Source organism: Pomacea canaliculata, linkage group LG3 (assembly GCF_003073045.1).
Source record: "Pomacea canaliculata isolate SZHN2017 linkage group LG3, ASM307304v1, whole genome shotgun sequence".
In the NCBI taxonomy this organism is placed as follows: Eukaryota; Metazoa; Mollusca; class Gastropoda; order Architaenioglossa; family Ampullariidae; genus Pomacea; species Pomacea canaliculata.
Window position 1 is genome coordinate 42,601,518 of NC_037592.1, and position 26,186 is coordinate 42,627,703.

Below are 26,186 nucleotides of genomic sequence, written 5' to 3' on the forward strand. Positions count from 1 at the left end.
AGAGAAATAGTCAGGGCAGGAGCCTGTTAAGAGATGAAGCACAGCACAGAATGAGAGAATGGATGGGTAGCCAGTCCAGAAAATGAAGGAGCGACATGGTCCAGTTTCCTTGCTCTAAGCACCAGATGTGCAGCAGAGTTCTGTACTGTCTAGAGTTAATGCAGAATGCATACAGGGCAGCCTGCAAGCGTGGAGTTAACAATAATCAAGCTGAGATAGAACAAACGCACAAACAATGATTTACGGCAGTCCATGCAGAGAGTATGTGGCAGATGGCGCTGATCTTTGAGAGCTCATAATAGGCAGATTGACAGTCAGCTGTAATTTGCCTATCATGGGTCATGTCTGCAGTAACAATGAATACGAGATTTTGGACAGACATAAAGGTGACAGTGGTGTCACCCACCTTCGCGTACTTAGGTGGGCTGGTTAACGATGAACAAAAGTTTGTGTAAACATGACTTGCTGTAAATGTTTCCCATCACACAGAAACATGCATAAATCATGTAAGAGTTCCTCAAACCAAGTTTGAATGAAAAAAAACTGCCTTGGGGGTAAAAAATGCACAAGATTTGGGGTCAGGTGTCTGTAAAAGTGGAGAAAGTTCAGATCATATTTTTATTGCGTAAGACATTGTGTATTAAAACAGACATAAAAGGTGATCTTTTCACTTGTAATGAAACATTTATGGCTACTTTTAAAAAAATAATATGAAGAATAAAAATCAATAATAAATTCATAGCATCAGGGAGAGAGGTTGACAATAAAGCCATAACAATGTGATGTGAAAATTTCTGGGCATGATCATGGCAGTCACAACAATATTAACAAATGTATGTTGTCTACACTTTTTCTGTTCCAGGTCTAAAGATGTTCAATATTTTCATTTATATTTTAACTGAATATCTGAAAACAATTTGCATTTTATGGATAGAAAATCCTGATCTGTTTATTCTGCCATGATTATTTTAATAATTTACTATCAAGATTCAACTTATTAAGGTATGAGGTTTTGCCTTGCATATTTCATCAGATCACACTGATGGTGTGGTTTTATTATTGCGACCTTTATCCCTGATGTTAAGTTTTCTTACAGTTTACCAGATCACACTGACATGCAAACCTTTCTTTCCACAGATTGATCTACTCTATGCCTTCTTTTTGTTATTCAAATAAAGAAACTATAGATTATATCCACCAATCAACCCCAAGTGCCAAGATAACACTGTATAGTTACACATGCTGAACTACCCCATCCTGACATTTAGGGAAACATTAAGCAAATGATTTTTCCACAAATGACTTTATTCTGATTGACAAATGTATGCAAAAACCAGGTGTTTGCATACAAAATAAATATTTACATTTTGAGACTATGGATTCTTAATTCCACAAGCAAAGTTAAACCAGTCCCCCAAAAGGCTTGGTAAGTTGAAGCAATGGAACATAGAAGAAAATGTTTGTAATTGGTCACAACTAGCATCAAAACCAAGGGACAAAAACCCCAGCATGACAACATCACATGTAAAATACTTGATAAATACTTAAAATACTTTTAATACTTGATTACATTCTAAAAATAAAATCATCTTGTGAAAAATAACAACAGAGAAATCACTTGCATGTTATTAGATTAGTACCAGCAATGGGTACATCTGGAGTGCTGATAGACTTAAAAAGTAAGTTTTGCACTCAGAGCATTCAACCTTAGAAGCTAAAAGGAGACATGACTAAGGACCATGCACTGGAAAGTTACACAATTTCTTGTTTGATTTTTAATTAAAATTGTTCACCACGCTATGGTGTTTATCCATAATGCTAAAGATTTTTTCTTTCTGAAGAAATAAAAAAAAAAAAATTTGGTTCTCAGAATCTACCTACAGTATTAGCAAATAAAATAGGGATGTGTCCTTGTATCTTATGTACCACTCAGAAGTCATGACAGCTTCGTTGCCTACAACATTTGGCAGAAATTCTGAAGGATCCTGATGTCATGTGATTCCTGTGATCTGAGAAGTCTCAAGAACACCTGAATCTGCGAGAAGCTTCATGTGAAATGCAAAGACAAATTTTAGGTTGGTATGTATCGGTGAATATCAATGAACCTTGATGGCACATGTACTTGAATGCTACAAGAAATTGATGGCATGTTAGATATTTTCCTTGTCATTTTCTTACTAAGAACTGGCCATCTTCTTCTGTACATGGCAAACTATTTTTAACAGTTCATGGGATTTATATATGTGGCAAGTTTCAAGTGAGAAAGATTTTCAAAGTGAAATAATTTTACTGTTTGTGAAGGAAGTTCCAAATCGCTATCTCTTCGTGAATATGCAGTCAATATCAGATTACTAGAAGACAGCATAAAATTTATCATAACCATTATCTTCATTGAAGATGTCATAAATTGGAAATGCTGTATTGAATAAACTGTGAACTACATAGTCAGATGGGTACTTGAGAGTTGCCCTACACCAACAGCTGCAACATACCCTAAGTAAAGGAGCTGCACACAACAGACTAGCACTCCTGCTGGACAACATTTCAACTTTGTACACAAAAGACTAGTACTCCAGCTGGACAAAAAAAAACCCAAAAATGCAAAGAAATGACTTGGTCCAGGATGATCAAGCTGTGGGCAAGACAGGTGGGGCTTCTTAAAACTAAAACAAACATGCAATAACTGTGGATTTCATTTGCGAAGTTTCATGAACAAAACAAACACCTCCTCTAAACATGGCATGAGAAACAGTAAAAATGATAATGATGTTCCACACTTTGCTGACATGGTGTGGTTACATGGGGCAGCTTTTTATGAAATGACCATCATAACAAATCAATTGAATCATTGTGAATCTACAAAATCTTAGTGAGTTGGGCACTGAAGCAACATAGGATCATTGTGAACTGGAACTGTTCTGGAGAATCTGTTGCACCCTTCCCCTAATGACCAAACTTGAGAGAATTGAACTGAACATCTTTGTGAAGTAAACAGTGTTACAGCATGACAAATTATTATCAACCTCCTCATCTTTCTTGAAGAATACAAAAAGTGGAAGACCCATTATATGCAATAAGTATAATGTTGCATGGGCAAGTATAGCATATTTTTAAGTATAGCATATTATTATTAAGAAAATTAAGTATCTTGCAGCTCTTTCCACTTTCTGAGCTCTGGCTGTTTCTGCCATGTCAAATCCTAAGTTCAAGGATGGCTTTGCATGGTGCTGATTGTCAAGGTACAGATGGTTTTCTCACAGCATCAAAGTAGTTAAATCTCACAGGTGCCAATGATTTCTTTGTTTCATCTAAGAGGAATCCAGGATCTGTGGCTTCAGTCTGCAACAGATAACTCTGCACAATTGTGGAGTGTTAGTCTGCTGAGGGTGAGAATAAGCTTGAGTAAAAAAGCCCAAATATAAGGAAAAAAAGCACATAAAAGCAAGCTATGCAGCACAGCAAAACACAAAGTTCTTACTGCTGTATACACCACAGCACGGAGGCCTGTGAGACCATAACTCCTGGCCTGGGTACAAGCACTTAATTCTTACATGACACTATCCAACTCACTCCAAAACAGCATTTCATATTATGTACTTTTAATTTTTTTTAAATAGTACACCTTTATTGTGTTAAATGCCAACAGAAATTTCAAATAACTATGGTACCTACAAGATGCCAATTCCTAAACTCAGATCACCACTTGTTTTCAAGATAAAATGTGCAAGTTTAGAACACTGCCTTTGTTATCTGCTGATTGGCAAGAGAAGAAAACCACAGTTCCAGTGATGTCCGTAAGGCAGGCTAGAATTAATATTGCAATACCCAGTTCACTTGTGCTTAAAAACAAATTGTGCTGGCTAATGACAGCAGATGCCCATTAAGTTTCTCTGAGGCAGAAATCAGAACCAAATGTGGTTTCCGTCTTGCTTTTCTGCATTTCCTTGTGATATTGACATTTTGGGAAATTTAATGGAACAGATGATGTGTCCAGAAACAAATTGGAAGCTGCTAGCAAATCCACACAAAAGACTCCCCACAAATTTAATTTGCTTCTTGTTATTCTAGTCATGACATAGTTGCAAGGAAACATCAAAATCTGCCGTAGAAAGTACTGGCAATGGTAAAGACATGGAAAGAAGGATTGAGAGAAATAGGAAAAAGTAGACAACACCCTGGCAAGTAAAAACTATGTACTCGTCTCTAATCTGAAAATCTCATAGGTTAAAAAAAAACCAAACAAACCCATGTCACACAGTGGTTATGACAAAGTAAGGGGACACCTATCACTATTTGTGGGTTTTGTTTTATGTTAAGTGTGGGTTTGCATTATAAATTGTGTAATTAATTGTGTAAGCATACTTTTCATTAGGCATAGTCCATAAGGAAATTTAAAACTACTGGAATGTCACAAAAACTGAAAAAGTACATTTATAACAAATATCTCTAAAAGACTTCGGTTTGAAATAAACTACCAAGATAGTACCTAATGAACAGATTGTACATGAAGACATGAATAACATCACAGAATAGCCAACACATGAGCTTCACTTTCACTGTTCTGCACTGATTTCAAATGATATAGGACATCTGCAAGAAAAGGAGAAGAATTCATTTATTTGTCAAGTAACATTGCACTAGGAACATGTCCTGATGACAGCCAAATAACAATGACATGCCCACACTCACAGACGCTACTACCTGCTCTATTGTATGTATATCCCCTAAATGACTCATCCTATATACACATGTAAATACATGCACACATACACTATTTCTCTTGCTTTCTCTCTTTTTCACATATATATATATAGACATATACATATCTACACATTTCAGATTCACCATAGATACCAAAACATGCAAGCATGTGTATACGATTGCTCACAGACTACAAAGAGAGACATTCAACTGTTGGTCCTAACTTGTGTCATGGCAGAGTTTAGTAGGCTACTGCTTTAGCAAAGAAACTGCTTTTCAGCTGGGAAATTCTGGCCTGCACATGTCTATACCTAGCCTCAGAGGGCATGTAACAGAACAGGTCATTGCAGAGTGGGATACATCAGAAACAATTTGATGTGCCCTGCACAAGCTGCAGTGGGTGTAGATTGAGCTTACATGGGGTAGGTCACAGCCAATAGTTCTGCTAACTGCACACACCGCCCAGCTGTCAAACTTTCTGCTTCTGGGTGATGCTGCCATAACAGACAGTGGTCAAGACTGTCAATATGCCGTCAATCGATGTCTGGTAAAAGTAGACCAGAATGTCCCTACTTGGGCCAAACTTTTTCAGCTGAGGCACAAAGTCGTTGTTGGGCCTTCTTCATAATCAACATTGTTTTCTCACCTGAGATTATTTGAGATGGTAGATCCCAGAAAACATGAAATGGTCAAACTGCTTAATGGCTTAGCTGAGAGGCTCCACGTAATCTCTTTTCTGAAGTCATCTGCTTCGTCTTAAAAACATTTGAGTTTAGACTATTTTCACTGCACTAAGCCATCAGGTGATCCACCTCCTAGTGGTGCACATATTGTTGTTTGGGATGAGACCTTCCACTGTAGTGTCACTGGAAAAGTTACCATCCTAATGGATCTGTGAGATGAACCAGTTGTTGGTGACAGAAAAGGATGCAACCTTGTGCACTTCTGCTGAACACCAGGATGTTGGATAGGCGATCACTCTTACTCTTTAGGGTTGGTGTAAAAGAAAGTCAAGGATCTAGAAGCAGACTGACTGAGAGCTTATCAAAGAGTTTCTGCAAGATGATAGTGTTGAAGGTGGAGCTGTAGTCTACAAAGAAGAGGGGTGCATAGAAGCCAGGGGATTCAAGGTGTTGGTGGATGAAGAGAACTAGAGAGACAACATCCTTCACTGACCAATTGGTCTGACTGACAAATTAGAGAAGGACCAGTTTCCCTTTGGTGGTGTATAAGGGATGTCTGAGAACAAGTCCTTCCAGAACTTAGATCACATCATTGGACTACAAACAAAGTGACATTATTTATCCTTGTCTTCTTCAGAACAAGGTTCATGATTGATGCTTTGAAACAGCATGGGATGACGAAGAGCTAAAGGAATGTGCTGAAGATATCAATGAAGATAGAAGAGAACTAGTCGGCACAGTGCCTCAGTGTGTAAGCAGACACACTTGGTCTGCTGCCTTCCTGCAGCTTTGTTACCAGAATAAGCTGTGCCCCTCAGGCTGACATATAACAAAGGGAGATGCAGGAGTTGTGGCTATCACTGATGTGGTATTGTCCTTGACAAATTGACCATAAAAATCATTCTGTCATTAGTGAGGTGTACTCTCCATCAAATTGACCATTAAACTCATTCAGCCTATCAGGAAGGGTGGCATCCACAGTCTTTGAGGGTATTGTATTCCTGTAGTTGGTGATGGTTTGCAGGATGAGCCACACAAAAAGTTGGGATTTGGCAGATGGTAAATGAGACTCAAGTTTGCACTTGAAGCTGAAGTCCCATTCTTCTCTGTGCTTACAAGAATCATGGCAGTAATGTGTGAAAAAAACACCACACAGACTTTACACTATACAAATTACATACTACCAATACTGAATGTTGATAAATGTTTCACATTAAGAATTGCACCTTCAGAAAAGCTAATGGTTATGATCCACAACTAATACATCTCTAAAACCCAAACAATCAAAACATGAAAGCACATACACACAGGTGCACACATGCACTCTCTCCCCTACACTTTGTCCTAAGTTTCTTGTTCTCTGCTCTATGTATCTTGCTCTGCGCTCTATGAGTAGAAGCACAATGTTTGTGACAACTCTCAAATGGACTTGTCTAAATGTCATGCTATCTAGTCATATGCCGTTTTGCACAAACCATATACCCTCCTTAGCCTATGTGTATTGCTACTAACAAAACTACGAATAGGTACTGCTGAAATTAAAAAATAATAATAGTTTTGCAAAGTATACATGATGTCCTCCATTGATCACAAGTAAAAACTCTTTAAACAACTGCACCAAAAATTACAATGGTCTGAGACATGACTGATGGTACTTAAAAAGAACTTACACCACAAATATTAACAGGTCAAAAACTATATCTGTAACCAAAGAACTGAAAGACTGATGCCTTTTTGGCTAACCTTTCTGCACCATATAATCCCATCATCACCAAAGTAAAAGATTACTTCAAAAACACAAAACATTAGCAGTAAGAGAAGAAAAACTTGTTAAGTGAAAGTATATACATTATGCCTTTATAACCACCACTAAAAGCAAGTGGTTTGCTTGATGGATTGAGATGGACAGCTGTACAAACTACAGCACATCAACTTACCATATTGAATTAGCCAACTGCAAATCATAGTATAAGCACAATTGTGAAAAAGAATATAAGTGTAGCTTGGCATCACACACCTTTATATGCCAACCCAGTTTTCAATGGTTTAAAAAATTGCTTATGTTGAAAAAAACTACTTATATTTTGTTTCTTATCACAGAAAGTCCTTTCCAACTGCACCAGTAAGAAAGCAACAAAATATTACTAAAATAACACTGTACAGACATAGCGTTTAAAATAGTTCAAAGTGGTATACAGAATACAACAAAATAGTGGCACACCAGGCACAATGTCCAATGTGACAATTTTGCCCAATAATTATTTCCACCTTGCAAAAACCAAATAAAATAGAAAGTAAACTGATCATGAAAATCTTATTACTCAAAGACAGCCCTCATACAAAAGTATGAGATATATACATATACACGTCTCCTGAATGTGCTAGCATGCAGTCTGGAGAGTTTTATAACATGCATGTAGTTTTAGCATATATATATATCAGATGTACAGTTATGTTTATCAGTTTGTGTTGTTCAGCATCCACAGTCTGACTTCTCTCCACACTGACCACGAGCAGCAGTCTGCAAGCCTCTATGATGCGGGCTCCCTCGCAGGCTGATGTACTCCACATTGCGGGGCACCTCACCTGGGACAAAATCAGCCAAGTGTGGGGGCATCATAGGTTTGGAGTTTTTCAGCTTGTGTGCAACGGTCATGAAAATCGCGTCCACATGGTTAGCTTTCTCATCATCCTTTGCAGATGTTTCAAACAATGGCATATTATGGGAGTCTGCAAACTTCTGAGCAAGATTTGTGTTAACAGCCACACGGTCTACTGCATCACATTTGTTGCCCACCAGAATACGAGGGATACTTTTGTTCAGATTGTGACGATCACATTCCTCAATCCACTGTGGCATATTCTCAAAAGAAGACATCTTTGTCATATCATAGACAAAGACAACTGCATGTACATTACGGTAGTAATGTTGTACCATAGATTTGCGAAATCTTTCTTGCCCAGCTGTGTCCCAAAGTTGCAACTGCAACAGAAATAAAACTGTTTTATTTTTTTTTGTTCAGACATAAATAAATATAATGCCAAAAACCACTAAATAGTAATAATAATTCTATAATGTGCTTTAACCATCTAAAGGCTTAAAACAAATACAGCACACAAAAGTATACATACAGTAAATAAGAGTATATAGAACACCACACAGAAGGCAATACATGCCACATACACTGGTAAAGTGGCATATCCCTCTAAGTCTAAAGGCATTAAACACAAATACTGTGTATAGGCTATAGCACGAAGGCAATACATGCCACATACACTGGTATTGTATTATTAAATCATGCAGATCCATGGATCTATTCTCAAAACTCTGAACAGATCCAGTACATGTATTTGAAAAGAAAATTCATGTTTTTTGCAGGCAATATAAAAGTAACCTGTAAATTTCAGCCTCTAAACCCAACTGTTAATTATCTGTTAACAAAGTGATTTGCACCTGCAATTAATGAGCTTCGCTGTGTACTACATCATAGTAGCACACCAATCGCAATATTGCCAGTAATCAACACCAAACAGAGAGAGGGAATGAGTGACATTTCAGATTATTCAGATCCTGCGCTTCTGTGTCAAAAAGTTTCCAAGTAAAGATAAATGATGCAAGAGGCTCACATAAGCTACCCCCCCCGGAGGATCATTACCTTGTCGAGGTCGGGGGGCTTGTGTGTGTCGATGACCCTGAGAGCTATACCAGGCAGGGTCACCCAAGCCGGGCAGGTCAAAGGGTAGATACCAGACGAAACATGATCCCTGGTCCTCCAGGTTGGGGGTTGGGCACAGGGCTAACAACCCTGTCCCGTAAAAAACACTCTTGTTACGGAAACAGCGACGAAGAAAACCACCACCAATGTGTGCGATGGGCTCCCAGAGGTATCGCAAGATCCTTGTATGACTGTTAGTAGCGAAAGCCGAAAGGAAGCTACTGGCACGAAGATGGAAGTCTTGAGCGCCAAATGCAAGACCAGAATAGGTTTCTGGAATGTGCGCACCATGTACGAAACAGGCAAATTGGCACAAATTACGGCCGAGATGAGGCGTTACAACTTACACATCCTTGGAATAAGTGAAAGCAGATGGACAGGTTCTGGAAGAGTAAAGACCCAGACCGGAGAGACAGTGCTGTATTCTGGCAGAGAGGACAACCAACACCATGAGGGAGTAGCCATCATCCTGAGGAAAGGAACAGATAAGTGCCTGATAGAGTGGAAGCCGATCAACAGCAGACTGATTGCAGCCAGAGTGCGAGGGAGACATGGCAACATGACCTTGATCCAGTGCTACGCACCAACCAACGATGGCGATGATGAGGCGAAGGACACCTTTTACGATCAATTGCAAGCAGAAGTAAGTGCAGCACCCCATCATGACCTGTTGATTGTGATGGGCGACATGAATGCCAAAGTTGGGAACGACAACACCCATGTAGAGAGAGCTATGGGCAGACATGGTTGTGGCTGCATGAACGAGAACGGAGAGGCTAGTGGAGCTATGCACTATGTACAACCTGGTGATTGGAGGAACACTATTCCCTCACCGTAACGTCCACAAGCTAACATGGTGCTCACCCAATGGTAGGGACAGTAACCAGATCGACCACCTAATGATCAACGGCTCCTGGAGACATCCCCTGCTCGACGTCAGGGTGAGAAGAGGAGGAGATGTTGGAAGTGACCATCACCTTGTTGTAGCAATCATAAAAATGAAACTGCGAAGTACAGGACGCAAGTCAGACGCTTTGATGTGGAAAGATTGCAGGACCCCAAACTGAAAAATGCCTTCACTCTTCAAGTGAAAAACAGATTTCAGGCACTTGCAGCCATGACAGACATTTGCGAGGCAGACGCAGAAAGAATAAACCAGAGATGGGTCCTTGTGAGAACAGTGTACCAGAAAAGCAGCGAGACTAGTCTTGGACTGAGAGGAACTAAGAAGAAGGAATGGATAACACCAGAGACGTGGAAGGCGATAGAGGAAAGAAGAGACCTTAAAAAGAAGGTGGCTAGCACCAGATCTGAAAGACTGCAAGAGAAGTTCAAACTACAGTACAGAGAGATGAACCAGAAAGTGAAGCGCTCGGCGAGAACAGACAAGCGTGCCTACTTGAACAACCTAGCAAGTGAGGCCGAAGAAGCAGCAAGAAAAGGAGAACAAGCTGTACAAGATCACCAAGACGATTAGCGGCAAATTCCACAGCACCAACAATGCCCCAGTCAAGGACAAGGAAGGGAAGCTGCTAACGACAGAGAGAGAACAAGAAGCACGCTGGGCTGAACACTTCAGAGAGATCCTGAACAGACCACCACCTTCCGAAGAAGCCGACATACAAGAAGTCATTGAGGACCTAGACTTTAACATCGCCCCACCAGAGAAGCAGGAAATCATCACAGCAATTAAGTCCTTGAAGAACAGAAAGGCACCAGGTCAGGACAATCTGAATGCTGAATTATTCAAGCAGACCCAGAACTGGCAGCCAATATCCTGCAACCCCTATTTACCACAGTATGGGAAGGGAAGCAAGTCCCAGATGACTGGACCAGAGGAGTGATCGTCAAAATCCCAAAGAAAGGATCCCTTAGCGACTGCAACAACTGGCGAGGAATAACTCTCCTGTCCATCCCGAGCAAGATCATGACAAAGATCATCATTCAACGAATCTCAGAGGCAGTGGACGCACAACTTAGAGAAGAACAGGCTGGTTTTTGTAGAGGAAGAGGATGCACCGACCAGATATTTGCACTACGCAACATCATAGAACAGTGCACAGAGTGGCAGAGGCAGCTCTATATTAACTTCGTAGATTTCCAGAAGGCTTTTGACAGCATCCACAGAGAGAGCCTTTGGCGAATCCTGAGAGCATACGGAATACCAATGGAAATTGTACTGCTGATCAAAAGCTTCTATGCGAACTTTTCATGCTGTGTTGGAAACAGTGACATCTACTTTCAGGTCGGGACCGGAGTGAGACAAGGCTGCGTGATGTCTTCCCTGCTCTTTAACCTTGTCATTGACTGGGTAATGCGCCATACAACGGAAGATGAACCAAGGGGCATAAGATGGACACTCTTCACGAACTTAGAAGACCTAGACTTTGCCGACGACCTGGCCCTGCTGTCACACACCCACCGACACATGCAGGAGAAGACGACTCGCCTGAACACCTTTGCGCAGCAGGTCGGACTGCAACATCAGCCGGACAAAGACAGAAGTGATGACCCTGAACACCACCAATACAACACCGATCAGCATAGAGGGAGAAGACCTGCCGATGGTTGAAGCTTCACCTACTTGGGCAGCGTGGTCAAGCAGGATGGAGGAGCAGGCCGTGACATCCAGAGCAGACTGAGCAAAGCCAGGGGCATCTTCTGTAGCCTAAGCAACATCTGGAAGTCGACACAGTACAGCATCAATACCAAGCTGAGACTTTACCAGAGTCTGGTCATGTCCACTCTTCTGTATGGCTCGGAATGCTGGCGAATGACTGACGGCGACCTCAACAAACTGTCAGTCTTCCACATCAAAAGCCTGCGAAGAATCCTGGGCATCTTCTGGCCAAGGACAATCTCCAACGAGGAACTATTTGCCCAGTGTGGGCAGGAGAGCATGGCCACCATCCTGATGAAGAAGCGATGGCGCTGGATTGGTCACGTCATCAGAGCGGGAGCAACTCCATCATAAAAACTGCCTTACACTGGACTCCAGAAGGAAAACGCAAGCGAGGCCGGCCCAAGAACACCTGGCGACGAACTGTGGAGGCAGAAATGAAGACCCTAAACCACAGCTGGGGTACTGTGGGGAAGCTAGCCCAGGACAGACAAAAGGGAGGACCTTTGTCGCTGCCCTACGTGCCGACCGGCATAACGGGCAGTAAGTAAGTATGCTCACATAAGCTCAAAAGATTATATCCTTAAAACAAAAGTTAAAAGTGCTTGCTAGTGTGGCCATAGTGAATCCCCAGTCAGCATTAAGGCAACATTGGTGAAAGCACTGAACCATTGGTAACGCTGGTGACAAAAACGAAACCAAGTCTGAAAGATGCTAAAAAGCTGACCATTATTACCTCTATAAAAATTATTTTCACATTTTCAATTTTTGGAGCATAGTACTCTCATAAAGTTTAGATACAAATAAACTTGATGCATGATACTAATAAATGTGTGATTTGTATACCTCATGCTCACGCTCATAAGGAGCATCTTCTTTGTGCTTGAGACAAGAATGAGACATGGACAACATATGAAGGAACAGAAGGATGAACAGTACTGATAACTAATTAAGCACAAATATACAAAAAGCAAAAGAGGACTCTGGTAGCAAGAACTAAGAGTGTTGTGATTCAGAAAAGGATGAGGAGTAGGAAATTAGCAATAAACAGAAAAGGGGGTAGGGGATTGAAAAAGGAGTTGCATTCCGTGGACTGTTGTCAGGTGTAATGCTCAAGGATGCGTTTTCAGTGCACATTTAAAAGACTGAGTGGTGGTTAGGTGGCGGATATGAAAGGGGAGAGAGTTTCCTTGTTTTGCTGCACAGTAACTAAAAATCCTGCGACCATATGAGCTCTGGTGACATGAATAGCTAGGATACAGTCATCAGCACCAGTATGTGTATGTGCATGTCTACGTATCCATGTTTTGACTGTGTAGGTAGGTGACTGTGTAGTGTAGTGTTAAAGATGTTATTGCTATCAGATGTCGATGGATCGTACAGTGTTAGTCGATTACTTAATTAGTAATGCTATTAGCTTTTGAGAAAAATGAAGTTTTGCACATGGAACAGAAGATGGTGTGTATGTCTATCCTGTGGTATTTTTTTACGTTGATGATGCCAATAAATGAATGTCTTTGTTCTTGTTGTACAGTAGATGGTATTATGAGAGAAAGGAGTGGAGAAAACAAATAGATGGCTCGCTCACTTTTAGATGTTCACCATCAACATGAACAGCTTTTTCTCTAAAATCAACACCAATAGTAGCTTCAGTCTTGTCTGGAAATTTCCCCAAACAGAATCGGTATGTGAGACATGTTTTGCCCACATTGGAATCTCCAATCACGATAATCTTGAATATTCGTCGCTGAACTTGCTTCTCCACAATTTGCACAGCTCCTCCTTCAGCTGACTCCACCATTTCGCTCCTCGATGTATGTGGTGTTTCGTCGTATGAATGGCGTGATGCTAAATCTCCACTCATGTTGGACACAACTACTCTTTCACGCGTTTCAAACACGACTGCGATCTTTGCTTTTGTGTGCGCCTGAAGTGACCGTCTGTCTCACATCCGTAGCTAGTCACAGGTGCGAGCAGCCATCTTTGTTGTTGATGGAGTGTTAATAAAATTAATAAAAGATATACTTTTCTTGCAGTAGTATATTAAGTATCTGTATGATTGTAGATATAATTATGAAAGAATTAAAGCGCAAGACATTAAAGAGTAGAATCTCACGCTGACGAGAAATCACGTGACGCGTGTTCGCCATATCGGAATTCGCACCTCGTGGTGCCGACCAGTTACACAGTTTCGATCTTAGGTGTATGTGTATCAAGCACATTTGAAAACTTAAGATGCCTACAAACAATCCGTTGCCTCCGAAGGAAAACGCCCTATTCAAACGGATACTCGTAAGTAACGCTTTTTCACTTTATTCTCCTCAGTTTGACATGCCTTTATTTGGCCTGGTTATCTCCCCAACTGTTTTGACATCGCGCAATGCGGACTCCTTCAAATTTGCATGTTCCTTACAATTCTAAATCTTTCGCTTAATAGTAGCTATGCAGTTTTGAGGAGGTAATACATTTTGGATAAATTTTTTGTTTTGTCTCATTTTTATGGTTGATAGATTATCGGATCCCAGTAGAAACTTCGCAGGGTCATAGTGTCCCGGCTGTGCAGCGTACGCTTTAGATGTGAAGTTGATGACACAGCTAGAAACTGCACGCTTTTTTCTCAAGAGAAACACTGGCTCGATGTATTAAAAATCAAGAACAATTTGTTTTCTAATAGCTTAACACATCGTAGTAATCTGGATGTCTGAGTGACAGACTGGAAGCGATTCTAACATTTAACTTCCAGCTCACCAGGATGGTCGACGCTCAGCATAAAAGTTGATGCCTGTGTCCGTCTGTAGTGTGCCATGCAAACAATTTGCCGTTGTGGCACCATGATCATGGTGCAAGAAATTGCCCTGGAACGAAAACCCAGAATGACGGTTGGGATGCTATTTAGGAAAATCTGGATTAGGAGATCTGTTGCAGAGATTGCAAGATGTTCCAGAGGAAAGAGATATATTCAAAGGACAGTTCCTGCTTGCTTTTGCCTTGCTGTTACCTAGGGAGAAGCAGAAGATGTATTAGTCATCTTGTAATCATCTGGTTTCAACGTTTTGTCTCGACATAATTCACCGTGATATAGCCTTAGTTGCTGGCATAAAACACAAACTCTGACATAATATTTCAAGTTCACTTTGAGGTAGTATCATCAGTAATCAGTTTGTTACTCTCCTTAATGAAGCAGAGCAGATGAGGAAAATGTTGGTCCTAGAATCAATGTCAGTTCCAGAGGCAGATCACCCACGAAAAGGTCAATAAAGAGCAGAGAAAATGTCACTGCATTGCTGAATGTGCCACCAATGATGATGCAGGGCAACAGTAATCCTCACATTGGTCAGTCAGCCTCAGTGAAAGAGCTGTATATCTTCAAGATTCAGAGTTAAGATGCAGTATGTCATACTAACTGAATGTAGAAGCATCCTTCTGTGTATATTGGTGAGCACACAGCATTGCACTCAACAGCTTATAAATAAACCAACAGTTTAACATACAAAGACCATGGTTAAATATGAGCAGGGAGATTTGATAACATGGGATGAAGATGGGAAACTATGGCAAAAGTAGAGAGCTAACTGCTTACAAAAGGTATTTCTGAAATAAACCAGTTAATACCAAGAGTGGAAGCTGTAGTTTAAGGAGAAAAGGGCAGAGAATTCCAGATATTAGGGGTGGAAGAGAAAGAGTCTGTCATATTTCTCTTGTGTGCTGTGTAGCACAGAGAAAGTCAGTACTAGCTTGATAAACTTTGGTCATTGGGTTTCAGTAGCTTATACGAGTGTGCTGAGACCTTAAAGACATCAGTGGCACGGTGTTGTAAATTGAACTGAAAAACAGTAGGCATGACTGTGATCAGCAAAACTGTTTTAGTCTTCTTTATGATCTGAACAATAGTAGAGGACTCACTACCATTGACTGCACTTTTCAAATGGCTAAAGTACAGGAGAGGTAATGGCTTAAGGGGATCATCTACTTGCAGAAAAGTGAAAGGTTACATGCTTTCAAGGATCAGTAACTTCATGGTAGATCACCTTGTTTGTTACAAAGTTCATGCAAGTCATATATATAGGAGTCCATTTTCTGGGGATTAACCAGCCAAGGTTTTCCCAGGTTTGCTCTTCCACTGGAACAAAGAGCTCTTGTGAATTTTTTTTCCATTTGGGGATACATATCAGATCTAGTCATTTGGGGGAACATTTTTTACAACAGTAATATTTTTTTTATTTAAAAAAAAAGAGTGTATTTAGCATTGTTTAGCTACATGTAAAGTTACAGTTGTCTTCAAACCAGTGAAAATGAAAGTTCAAAAAAATGGTTCAGTGTCAAATTTTGTTATAAACAGAAGTGCTATGAACAGAAGCAGTACAAGAATGGACTGAAATTTGCCAAGCAGATATTGGGAAACCCAAAGTTTTCAGAACATGGAGGTAAGTTTGTGGTGACACGGATATCCCAGACCTTTTGCACTGGTCTGCAAGCTCTTAATTATCAGATTAAGTTATAGACTGTGATCTACTTTTAGCCTTCATTGGTGGGGAATAGCACTCTGTAATTATGTAAGTGAAGCGTGGTGCATCACATTGCAAAGAGCTAGGACCAGACTATCAAAAATAATATGTAATGAAATAATTCCTACCCTCTTTTACTGTGTATTGTATATTGATGTGTAAGAATGTACATGCATTCTTGCAAAACCATCATGGCAAGCCTCAATCCAGTTATAACTCAAGGCTTTTGTTCAAATTTTGTTTTCAGAAACACTTGCAATGAAAGGGTTAACCCTGAATTGCCTTGGTCGAAAAGAGGAAGCATATGACTATGTTCGGAGAGGACTGCGTAATGACCTCAAAAGCCATGTCTGTATCCTTGATTTGTGAGAAATGTGTAGTTGATCTTCGATTTCAGAAGACACCTTGCTGACAATTGTAGAACAAGAATGCTGTTGTCATGATAATGATCTTGATGAAAATGTGTATGAGACCATGACCTATAGAACACTCTGGAACCTCTCTGTCTCCTGACTCTTTTGGTGCTTATGTGCACATAACTTACCCCATGCCGTCAACTAATAGCCATCTAGCCATTTTGTGCAGGCTATGTGGTTGCGCACGACGGCACAGCAAATGCCTTTGAGGCTGATCTTTCTTGCAGGAGGCTGTACTTGCATGAACACCTTAAGCAGGCAAATATACTTTATAAAGTGTCAAGAAGTCTTCATCTTCAAGCTTTTACAAAAGGATTTTGTTATTACACTTTATAAATTGATGTTGCATGAGTTGTGGTACAATATGAATAAGTAAAAACTGTACTAATGCTTACTAAGTTCTTAGCATATCTGCTACACCTGTGCTAGGTTGATCTACTGTTGCCTTAACTTGATCAGGCTGGCATGTATATGGGCTTCTCCAGAGATCAGACCGAAAGTATGATGAGGCGATCAAATGTTACCGGAATGCACTTAAGTGGGACAAGGTAATTACAGTCTTGGTACATTCTGAGCTAACACAGCTAGTTTATGATTTATAATGATTTTACTTTGTCTCTATCTACTATCTTAATGCAAAGAGATCAGTCATACTTCTGACCATAAGCAATGCCAACTAGGGACCAACAGGGGTTGCTTCATTGATTCTGTGGCTGGCTTCAAGGAAATCAAAGTTCGGGTTCTTGGGAAGTATGGTTGAAAAGCTGAATCTTGAAGAATTGATAGAAAGGCACTACCAACCCTTTGGCTTGATTTGACTCAACACAGGGAAACTCACCTGGTCCAGACACTGCAAGGATTGACAGATAGCTCTTTTTTTTTTTTAGAATTCATATCTGCGACATACTTAGCAGTTTAGCTAGGAGGTCAAATGAGCAAAAGGCTACCTTATGAGAAGGGAGAACCCTCTTTATAGGACTACAAGAGACAGTTGTGACATGGCAATTGTATGAATGGAGAATGTTGACTGCAGTTACTGAGAGGACATACAGAGTGCCTTAGGATGTGCCATGTCCAGGGGGTAATCGAGGGCAATATGCAAGGCCTCGCTTTCAGTGCTTTACCATTGCCAGAGGAAAATGGCCACACCATTTGGTGGGCTTCACAATGAAGATGTGGACTAAGAGAAACAACCATGACAGAAATTGAGGTGGCAACACAGGACGTGTAAAAGCTTTCCAAGATGAAAGTACTAGCCACGGCTTTACACTTCTAGTGCAGGAAATCTTTGGAAGCACCAGCCAGTGGTTAATGCCACATGTTCAGATGCATTGTCTCCCTGCCTTGTGGGCAGTCTCTAAAGAGACTAAAATCAGGGTGTTGAAGATTTTCCACGATGAAAGCACTAGCCAGAGCAGTGGGTCGCTGGAGAGTGCCTGCCACAGTGCGAGGACCGAACAGACTTTGTGTTTGTGCCCAAGTTGGGGGTAGGAGAGGAAATGAGCGGCGCCGAGTGAACTAAGTACAATGACAGTGCATAATAAGCAAATCACTATACTAGAACATACTTTAAAAAAGCACAGAATGGGTCGGGTTTGCATGCCTAAACCATTGCTGAGTCTCAGTATGCCCACCCAATGACTGATCTCAGTTAAAGAGAGAGAGCAGTTTCTGCACAGAACAACCGAACAGTCCACTCTTTGACATTCATAAGCAAGTTCTTTGGCCATAGCAGTGAAGGACAGTTTTGGAAAAGTAATCACATGACAGCGTACATCACTTGGCTCTTGAAAGCAGAGGTTCCTGGTGTTCTGTAGGTGTGGAAACCTTGCTTCATACAAACATCATTGGTTTTGTGTTCTCTGGAACAGCCTCAGGAACTTGTTCTCGAATGCCTGGATTCTCCTGTCTGTGTTGGTAAGCATTGCCAGCATTTCACATCTGTAAAGCAGAACCAATACTGCAAGAGACTTGAAGCACAGATTGTACTTTGTAGAAAACCAGATGTTATGGCTATTCCAGACCCTATCCAGCATAGCCATAGCTGCTGTTGCAATCCAGATGCAGCTGTCACAGAGTTGCCATGCTCAGAGATGGCGACTGCTAAATACTTACCTGTGCAAACTGTGTTTTGTTCATGTAGATCTCTGCCTTGCCAGTGACCGTAACTTTGCTCTCATCTGTGCTGATCTTCATTCCATTGTGTTTGAACAATTCTTTGTTAGTGTCTGCTAACAGATCTGTTGGCTGCAAAGTGTAGGTGAGAATGATGTCCCTTCGCCTAACTGGCTCGAGGGTCACTCCTCTCCCTCACTTTTCGTATTTTCACAGTTGATCTGCATGAAGTTTTCTGTCGAATGTTCATCAGTGTATCTGTTACAATACATTCCTAATTGGATGGAAATGTCTGCACCAGTTTTCATCTTTTCCTCTGCCATTTTATTTCTTCTGTCACATCTGCACCATCATGTCGTTTGAGATCTACATATCAGCAGAGTTGATTTCAAGCTCTTGATTGCTTTCCTGCAGGTTCTTTACAATGTCCAGCTTTCACAGCAAGCTTTGTGTGGGGTACAGACCAGTCTGCAATGATTGACATCAGGTATCTCCAGGAAGCTCAGTGAAATATGTTGCTCACACTAATCTGGTGCTGATGCTGAAAAAGGCCAACTTGTTTTTGAGACCTTTGACCTGACTACTGTACTTTTTTGTACTTATGTCCTCACTTTCCCATGACCTGATTGCTGTACTTGTGTCTTAAAACTAATAGCTGGAAAAGTTCATAGATTCAAGAGTGACAAGAGGCTAAAGAGAGACAAAAGTCATGTCAGACAAATCAGTAACAAAGCATTGTTCTTATTCCAAATCTCAACTGTCTAATTCTCCACCAAGTCAGCCATATGACATCACTTTCCCATCACTGGCAGAAAGCAAGGTGACAGTCACTTTCAACATCTGAGTCTTCATCATCACAAGTGTCATGCAATTTGACAGTGTTGTCTGTGCCTATCAACTATAGACTGGCGAATGTCACAAATATAGTGATTCTTCTACTGAGACCAACATCCATTCCTATTATGTTTATGTGTTTTTTGTTTTTAGTGAAGCGCTTCGAGCCCACCTTTAATGGTGGGGAAAAGCACTGTATAAATGAACTTCTTATTATTTATTATTATTATTAGGTTGCAAAGTAGGATGGTATGGATGGTTTCATGCATGATATTTTCCAAGATGTTAAACAGCACTGTCTATAGAGGACATCCTTGATGCACACCTACTGTCATGTGAAAACAAGCTCCTGTCTGTTTATCCAGCAGTTCTTTGCTTGTTGAACTCTTATATAGCGCTTCGATGACTTGTACTAAACCTTTGATGTTGAATATTTGCATCACGTGCGCTCTTGCCCGACTGTCAAAAGCTCACGTTTTTAAAGGTGTAATAGAGGTTCTACTGATGCTGAAGCTGCTTCTCCATCAGGATGTGACAGAGACACCACAGATGATGATGATAAACTTGTTCCTAATGCTGCATGTGGAACATTTGTCTACGAATACTGATGTGGTATTTGAACTGCCTGCTAGGCAGTTTCACTTTCTCGCTGTGACACTGTGGTTTGGGGATGTGTGTGTGTACACGTTTGAGTGTTTGAACATTTTGTTTTAAGCAGTTTGTCTAAAGATCTCCTCACCGTTTCTTTGTTTTTAATCATTGAAAAATACGTTTCAGGACAACCTTCAAATTCTGAGAGATTTGTCACTTTTGCAAATACAGATGCGGGACTTAGAAGGCTACAGGGTATGTAAAGACACCCAGTTTGCATATAACTACTATTGCATATAATGTTGCCATAGATCTTACACTGCTGCTGTTCAGTGTATGCAAGACAAACATTTGAAATGATTATGCATCATTTTAATAACTAGTGACATCCCTTGTTTTTGATTATGTAAAGAATACATTCTAAATTTACATTTGCGCAATTAAAGCACATTTTTCACAAGCCTTTTTGGATATATAAAGTGGCCTGTTGCTGTGACAGGACACCAGATATCAACTGTTGGTGTTGCGGCCGGCTCAGCGAGCATCTTGGATAGGCTATGCTATGGCATACCATCTTTTAAAGGATTTCAGCATGGCACTGCGTATATTGGAAGAATTCCGCAAAACTCAATCTGTGAGTATATTTTTCCTATAATTTTTTTTATATTCAAAATGCCAGTTTTATTTGTAAAGTATTGTAAATTTGATATGAGGAAAACATTGTGAACAAAAGGTAGGAAAGTACACAGAAATTTAGATTAATTCCAGTGTTGTGAAGCAAGAAGTCATTAGGAGATAACTAGCAAATTGATAATTGGCATTTTCGTGAAAGTTTTTTTGTTTTTTAATTCTTGAATTCATTTCAAGATTTTTAATAACACTTTTTCTAGTTTTCAGCTAAGGTAAGAGGCAGCACAAGAAAATAGTTCTGGGGGGCAGTAGTCATATTTGAAATTACACCAAATATTAATGCTTTGATATATGACATACAAAGTAGAGGTGACATTTTATTAAAAATAAGTGTTTTGGTGCTAGATCTCCCACTGTAAATAAACAAGCGGTTAAAGGCAGAACTTTTCGGCAGTTTTTAAAAGTTTCTTCTTATCGCTAATGCATTTTAACAGTGCATCTTTGTTTACTTAGAGACAGGTGTATTGATTGCCATCACCTGGAGAGTTAGTTCCTCTATAAATCTTCAGTTTCATGCAGCAATAGTGGTATCAGTATCAAGTATGTTGTATTATCAAGCATGAGCAGATGACAAAGAAAACCACTGGCATATGTTTCAGCATTTAAATAAATGAATTTATAGGTGCTTGAAGTCATAGGAGAGTGATAGATTTCTTACAAAGACCCCTTTCTGCTATGACCTTTTTTGGTGGATTTTAGCAGGTCTTTATAGTGAGATTTACTGTTAGTCAAGCATTTACTGACCTAAACAGAATGTTAACAGTGGCATTAGTGCTGTTTTAATTGGACTCTACTTTGAGATGGTTGCCAACTTGATTTAGACAATACTGGCAAACAGGTGTCAAGAATTACTCTTTAAGTATACTAATAATCATGAATACAGTACTTGAAGTATGAATTCAGTAAGATAAAAGATTATTTAGTTCTGCTTCTTGTGAATATTTAGCTTTAAAGTTATTTCTGGTAGACCATATCTTGCCATTATAAAGTCTCTGTTGCTTACATGACATTTAACAACCCATAGTGGAATGTACTTTTAAGACAGTAATGCTGTCATTTAGGTCCTTGCAATCTGTATAAAATGTCCTTGGCGTCAGCCCTAGTTTGTGGGAGCCCTGGTAAGAGAAAAAAAGAGAATCAACTGGGTAATGATCTAAAATTAGAGGTAATACATATTGGTTTGATCATGCCAAGTGAAAAAAAAGACCAATATGTTGAAAACTCAGACATTGAAAATGTTATAATACCTTGCGCTGAAAGTTCATTGGAGCATCTCATTTTAGTGAAATCCTTCGCTACTGATTGCATAGTGCTAGTTCTAAGGTATCCATTCAGCTTAATGAAATTAAGGATTGTGTATTTACAAATACAAAGCATTACAGATGATGATTTGAATAGATCCTGCTGATATTCTTTGAAGAGGGACAAGTACTCTCCCGTAAACTTCAAAGAATAGTGGTGACAAAGTTTGTTCTGATGTATTTTGCTGTTTTGTGACAATGGGTAAAAAAATCTCATCCTTAAAACTTGCATTTCACATGCTGACTTTTTGTTTCACTTTCCAGCAACCCAAGCCATTTGATTATGAGCACAGTGAGTTGCTGTTGTACCAGAACATGGTTATGCGAGAGGCTGGCATGCACGTGAATGCCCTCCAGCACTTGCAAGAATATGAACACCAGATTGTTGACCGCCTCTGTGTGTGTGAAACCAAAGGTAGGGTGGTTGTGCTAGGGTGTTCGATGCTAGTGTCTTATCTCTAAAATCTCAAAGCTTGTGATCTGATTTTAAAAGCGTTGCTAGGGTCTTATTTTGTTGTGACGTATATTATTGTCTAGGCTGCAGCCTATAGGATATCAGGTTTGGATAGGTTTAGTCTAGACTGCAGTCAGGACAACTGGGACTGTGTGTTATTTACAGAGACCATACAGGTCACGAAAAGCATGAAAACTGAATAATTTGAAAAAAATGATTTCCAGTCCAGGAAGAGTCAGTATTTGAAGAAATTTGTTAAAATTTAAAATCACTTAAGGTAGAAAGTTTGCTTAAAACAATTCTTGTCAATCTTTTAAGGGCTGAAGAATAATTTGAAGTGAATATGTATATTCATTGTTCTAATTGAATCAGAAATCAACACGTAGATGTGAAAAAGTTTTGCCTACTAACTTAAGTATAACTATCTGTGCTGACACCACTATCTTTTGTACATGGACAATACTGTTAATGCTGGCATATTTTGACCAGTTGTGGTTCACAAATTAAAAGTTTTGGCATTTTTGCCATGGCTGTAATAAGTGCAGAATGACAGAGTTACTGTAGATACTCTAGTAAGCACAGATATTCATCTTTCAGTCATTCTGGGAAAAAAGTAGAAATTATTGTAGAATGTGATGGGATAATAGCAAAATTTTGGTGAATGGCCTGAACTTTGCAAAACAGAAAAATAGACGGGTGATGTGGAACTTAAAAACTTAAGATTTATATTCTTCAAAGTGATGTTGAAATGACCATCTAAAATGATAACAGTTGACTAGCTTTCTAACTGAATAGCTCTTCTTTACTAACCAGTTGAAAGACATTTTCAAAACAAAGTGGTATAGCACTTGCTACCCTGGTGAAAGGTTGAGAGAAAAAAAAAAAACAGCAAGAGAATGTTGTGAGAGGAAGGTGGGGACTATAAATGTTTGCAAACTGAGTGGAAACGTTATTCTTTCTCTGTGGATGAGTGTCTTGCCATTGTGTTATCTTAAATTGACAGTGTTAATGGCCCTTTTTTTTTTGCTAGTGGCACTGCTGAAAATTCTTGTTTTAAAGTGACCTTCGTTTATTGTGTAGCTGAGTTACTGCTGACACTGGGGCGAAGAGAGGAAGCAGCAGCAATATACCGTGATCTCATCAACAGAAATCCGGAGAACAAAGCGTACTATAAAGGATACGAAGAAGCTGTAAAGCAAGGTTGGTTTTTTTTTTGTTTTTTTTTTTTTTTGTTGTTTGTTTTTTTTTTTTTTTGTCATGTAGTACATGTCTACAGAGTATTAACAGAAAGAAATTAAATGTAATAGTTGAATGTTATTAAATAGTTAAATGAACTCTTTACTACATAAGCATGTACATCATGTTGTTTTTGCCCCTCTCTAAACCATAATAATAATGAGGATTTATAAAGCACCTTTCAAAAAATGTGCTCAGAGCACTTTACATAGATAAAAGGCTAAATCAACAACCGCGCACCCATATTCACGTATAACAGACACACTTCTACAGCATTACCTCACTCGTACATAAATTACAGACAGACACCCGTTATACACGGTCATGGTCAGGACAGGGTCACAGTCAAGTTCTGAAAAGTTGGACTAAAAGATGGTAAGAGAATAAGAGTAACAAAGGCTGATGGGAAAATCTGTTCCATGTTGATGGGGCTTGGTAGTAGAAAACCCTCTGTTGATATGTCTTTGTCCTAGCTAGTAGGACATTTAGAAGCTTGATGTCAGAAGATGAGCAAAGACATCATGCCGGCATATAGATGGGAGTGAGTTCCGAGAGGTACCGAGGACTAGTGCCAGAAATGGCAAAGTAGATCAAAGTGGAAAGTTTGTAGGCCATACGATCCACGACTGGCAGCCAGTCAAGAGAGCATATAAAAAACAGAAATATTTGGTAGATTGCTCATACATGAAGAGCAGGATCATTTTTGGGTTTCAGAGAATCCTGAAGACAGAATTGGTTTCTATAAGGAAATATCCGAGTTGTTTCCACGGGCCACCACCCCAAGAAGACTGCCTTTAACGTTCGCCATTGGTAGGTTCACCTTTTCTCAATTTGGAATGTAGCTGGTAAAAGAAAGTAAAACCTACATTTTATTTATTATTTGATATTCAGTGTCAGATAAAAAAAAAAGTACTTAAAATGTTTACAATATGCAGAAATCAACTGTGGCATCTTTGCCCCATAGAAAATTTTTTTTTTTAATTGGCTAGCAGTAGTTGTGTCAAAACATAAATATTGGGCACATCTGCATGTGCTTTGCTGGAGGTTATGCACTCATTCAGTATGGACGAACTTGATACACTGACCATTTCAAATGGTAGTGGTGACACAGATTATAATATTTATACTAATTAACCTACAGTGAAGACTCTGTTTTACTAAATTCTAATGAAATAGGGCAGCTGTATGAAATGGAAAGCTCATGTCATAAAAGCAGGTCAACGGGCAGAAATTTAAAGAATAACTATTTACACAGTATGTACAATGAAAAAGTACCAAGCAATCAAATATTTTATTAAAATATACATTAAACTTCAAATCATTTTTCAGTTGTGCAATTATGAAGGTTATAAGAAGCTTGATATTGATTTTGTACAACCTTGTAATTACTAGCTTCAGGAATTTTGATAAGACAGTTATAATACAGGACAGAAAGATAATTTAAAGTTTGACATTTGTTATTTATTTTGCATGGAATGGGGATCAAGTTGTATTATTTTATACCCAAATTGCAGGCGAGTCTTTCAAGAACCTTGTAGACACCTACTTAAGAAAAGAGCTGCGGAAAGGTGTGCCTCCTCTCTTTGTTGTGCTGAGACCTTTGTACAGTGACCCTGAAAAGGTCAAGATCATTGAGGAGTTGGTAACTGGTTATGAACAGAACTTGCGAGAGGTTGGCTGCTTTGACAGAGGTAAGGTCAAAGTAGTGTAGCATGAGTTCAGTATTCATTTTATTGTTTGAAGTGATTTTAACAACAGCTTTAAGTACAGAAGACTTTCTGTCAGTTGAGGATTAATTGCTTTCTGACAAGCAGAGTAACCTTTTTTTAATAATGTTTTGCTGATTAAAATGTATAGAATGAGGATACTCCAAAAAAATTTTTTTGAATGTTTTTAAGGTTTTTTAATTATTGACTGATAAAATAATAAATAGCTCAAAACGTGTTTTTTTAGTATTTACAATAACAGTTGTGACTTAAATCTACTTTTCATACAGAATGTACAAGTATTTTAAAAACCAAGTTACGCAATATCATATCACCTTGGTGGGAGGGGTGGTAAATTAGAAAACTGTGACCTTGAGCACAGAATTTCAGCCTTTTTCGCAACTGTACCCCAAAAGGGTGAAGGTCTGTCCGCAAGGACCGTTCTGCATAAAAATGCTTATTTTCATAATGGTGCGCACTTATTTATGTTTCCTGCCTAACCCTTGCCGTACCCCTAGAAGTATACGTACCACCAATTGAAAATTACAGACCTAGAAGATGGTCTAACAAATTTTTTATCTATTAAGAGGCCTGTAGTTATAAGCAGTCAAAATACCG

The 26,186-nt window shown here is 39.5% G+C and overlaps 2 protein-coding genes across 2 annotated transcripts in view; one reads left to right on the forward strand and one right to left on the reverse strand.

Annotated features, from left to right (window-relative positions):
• Positions 1–1,284: 1,284 nt before the first annotated feature.
• Positions 1,285–13,717, reverse strand: LOC112560616 (putative Ras-related protein Rab-33). Its single transcript, XM_025232553.1, has 2 exons — positions 13,309–13,717; positions 1,285–8,367 (listed from the first exon to the last, which is right to left on the reverse strand). Exons 1-2 carry the CDS (start codon positions 13,582–13,584, stop codon positions 7,858–7,860), a joined length of 786 nt encoding a protein of 261 aa, XP_025088338.1. The 5' UTR covers positions 13,585–13,717; the 3' UTR covers positions 1,285–7,857.
• Positions 13,718–13,829: 112 nt separating this feature from the next.
• The window catches only part of LOC112560614 (N-alpha-acetyltransferase 15, NatA auxiliary subunit-like), a 29,288-nt gene continuing 16,931 nt past the window's right edge, over positions 13,830–26,186 (forward strand). Inside the window, 10 exon segments of the mRNA XM_025232549.1 lie at positions 13,830–14,012; positions 16,060–16,144; positions 16,473–16,577; positions 17,101–17,189; positions 20,368–20,436; positions 20,681–20,815; positions 22,437–22,587; positions 23,707–23,826; positions 24,577–24,672; positions 25,377–25,553. Of these exon segments, the coding sequence (XP_025088334.1) occupies positions 13,956–14,012; positions 16,060–16,144; positions 16,473–16,577; positions 17,101–17,189; positions 20,368–20,436; positions 20,681–20,815; positions 22,437–22,587; positions 23,707–23,826; positions 24,577–24,672; positions 25,377–25,553 (1,084 nt within the window). The 5' untranslated portion in view covers positions 13,830–13,955.

Excerpts from the sequence above, each read along its gene's own strand:
- LOC112560616 (XM_025232553.1), bottom strand. The coding sequence starts at position 13,584 with ATGAGTGGAGATTTAGCATCACGCCATTCATACGACGAAACACCACAT. Across the intron at positions 8,368-13,308 it reads TTGATGGTGAACATCTAAAA|TTGCAACTTTGGGACACAGC; the intron begins GTGAGCGAGCCA and ends TTTCTGTTGCAG.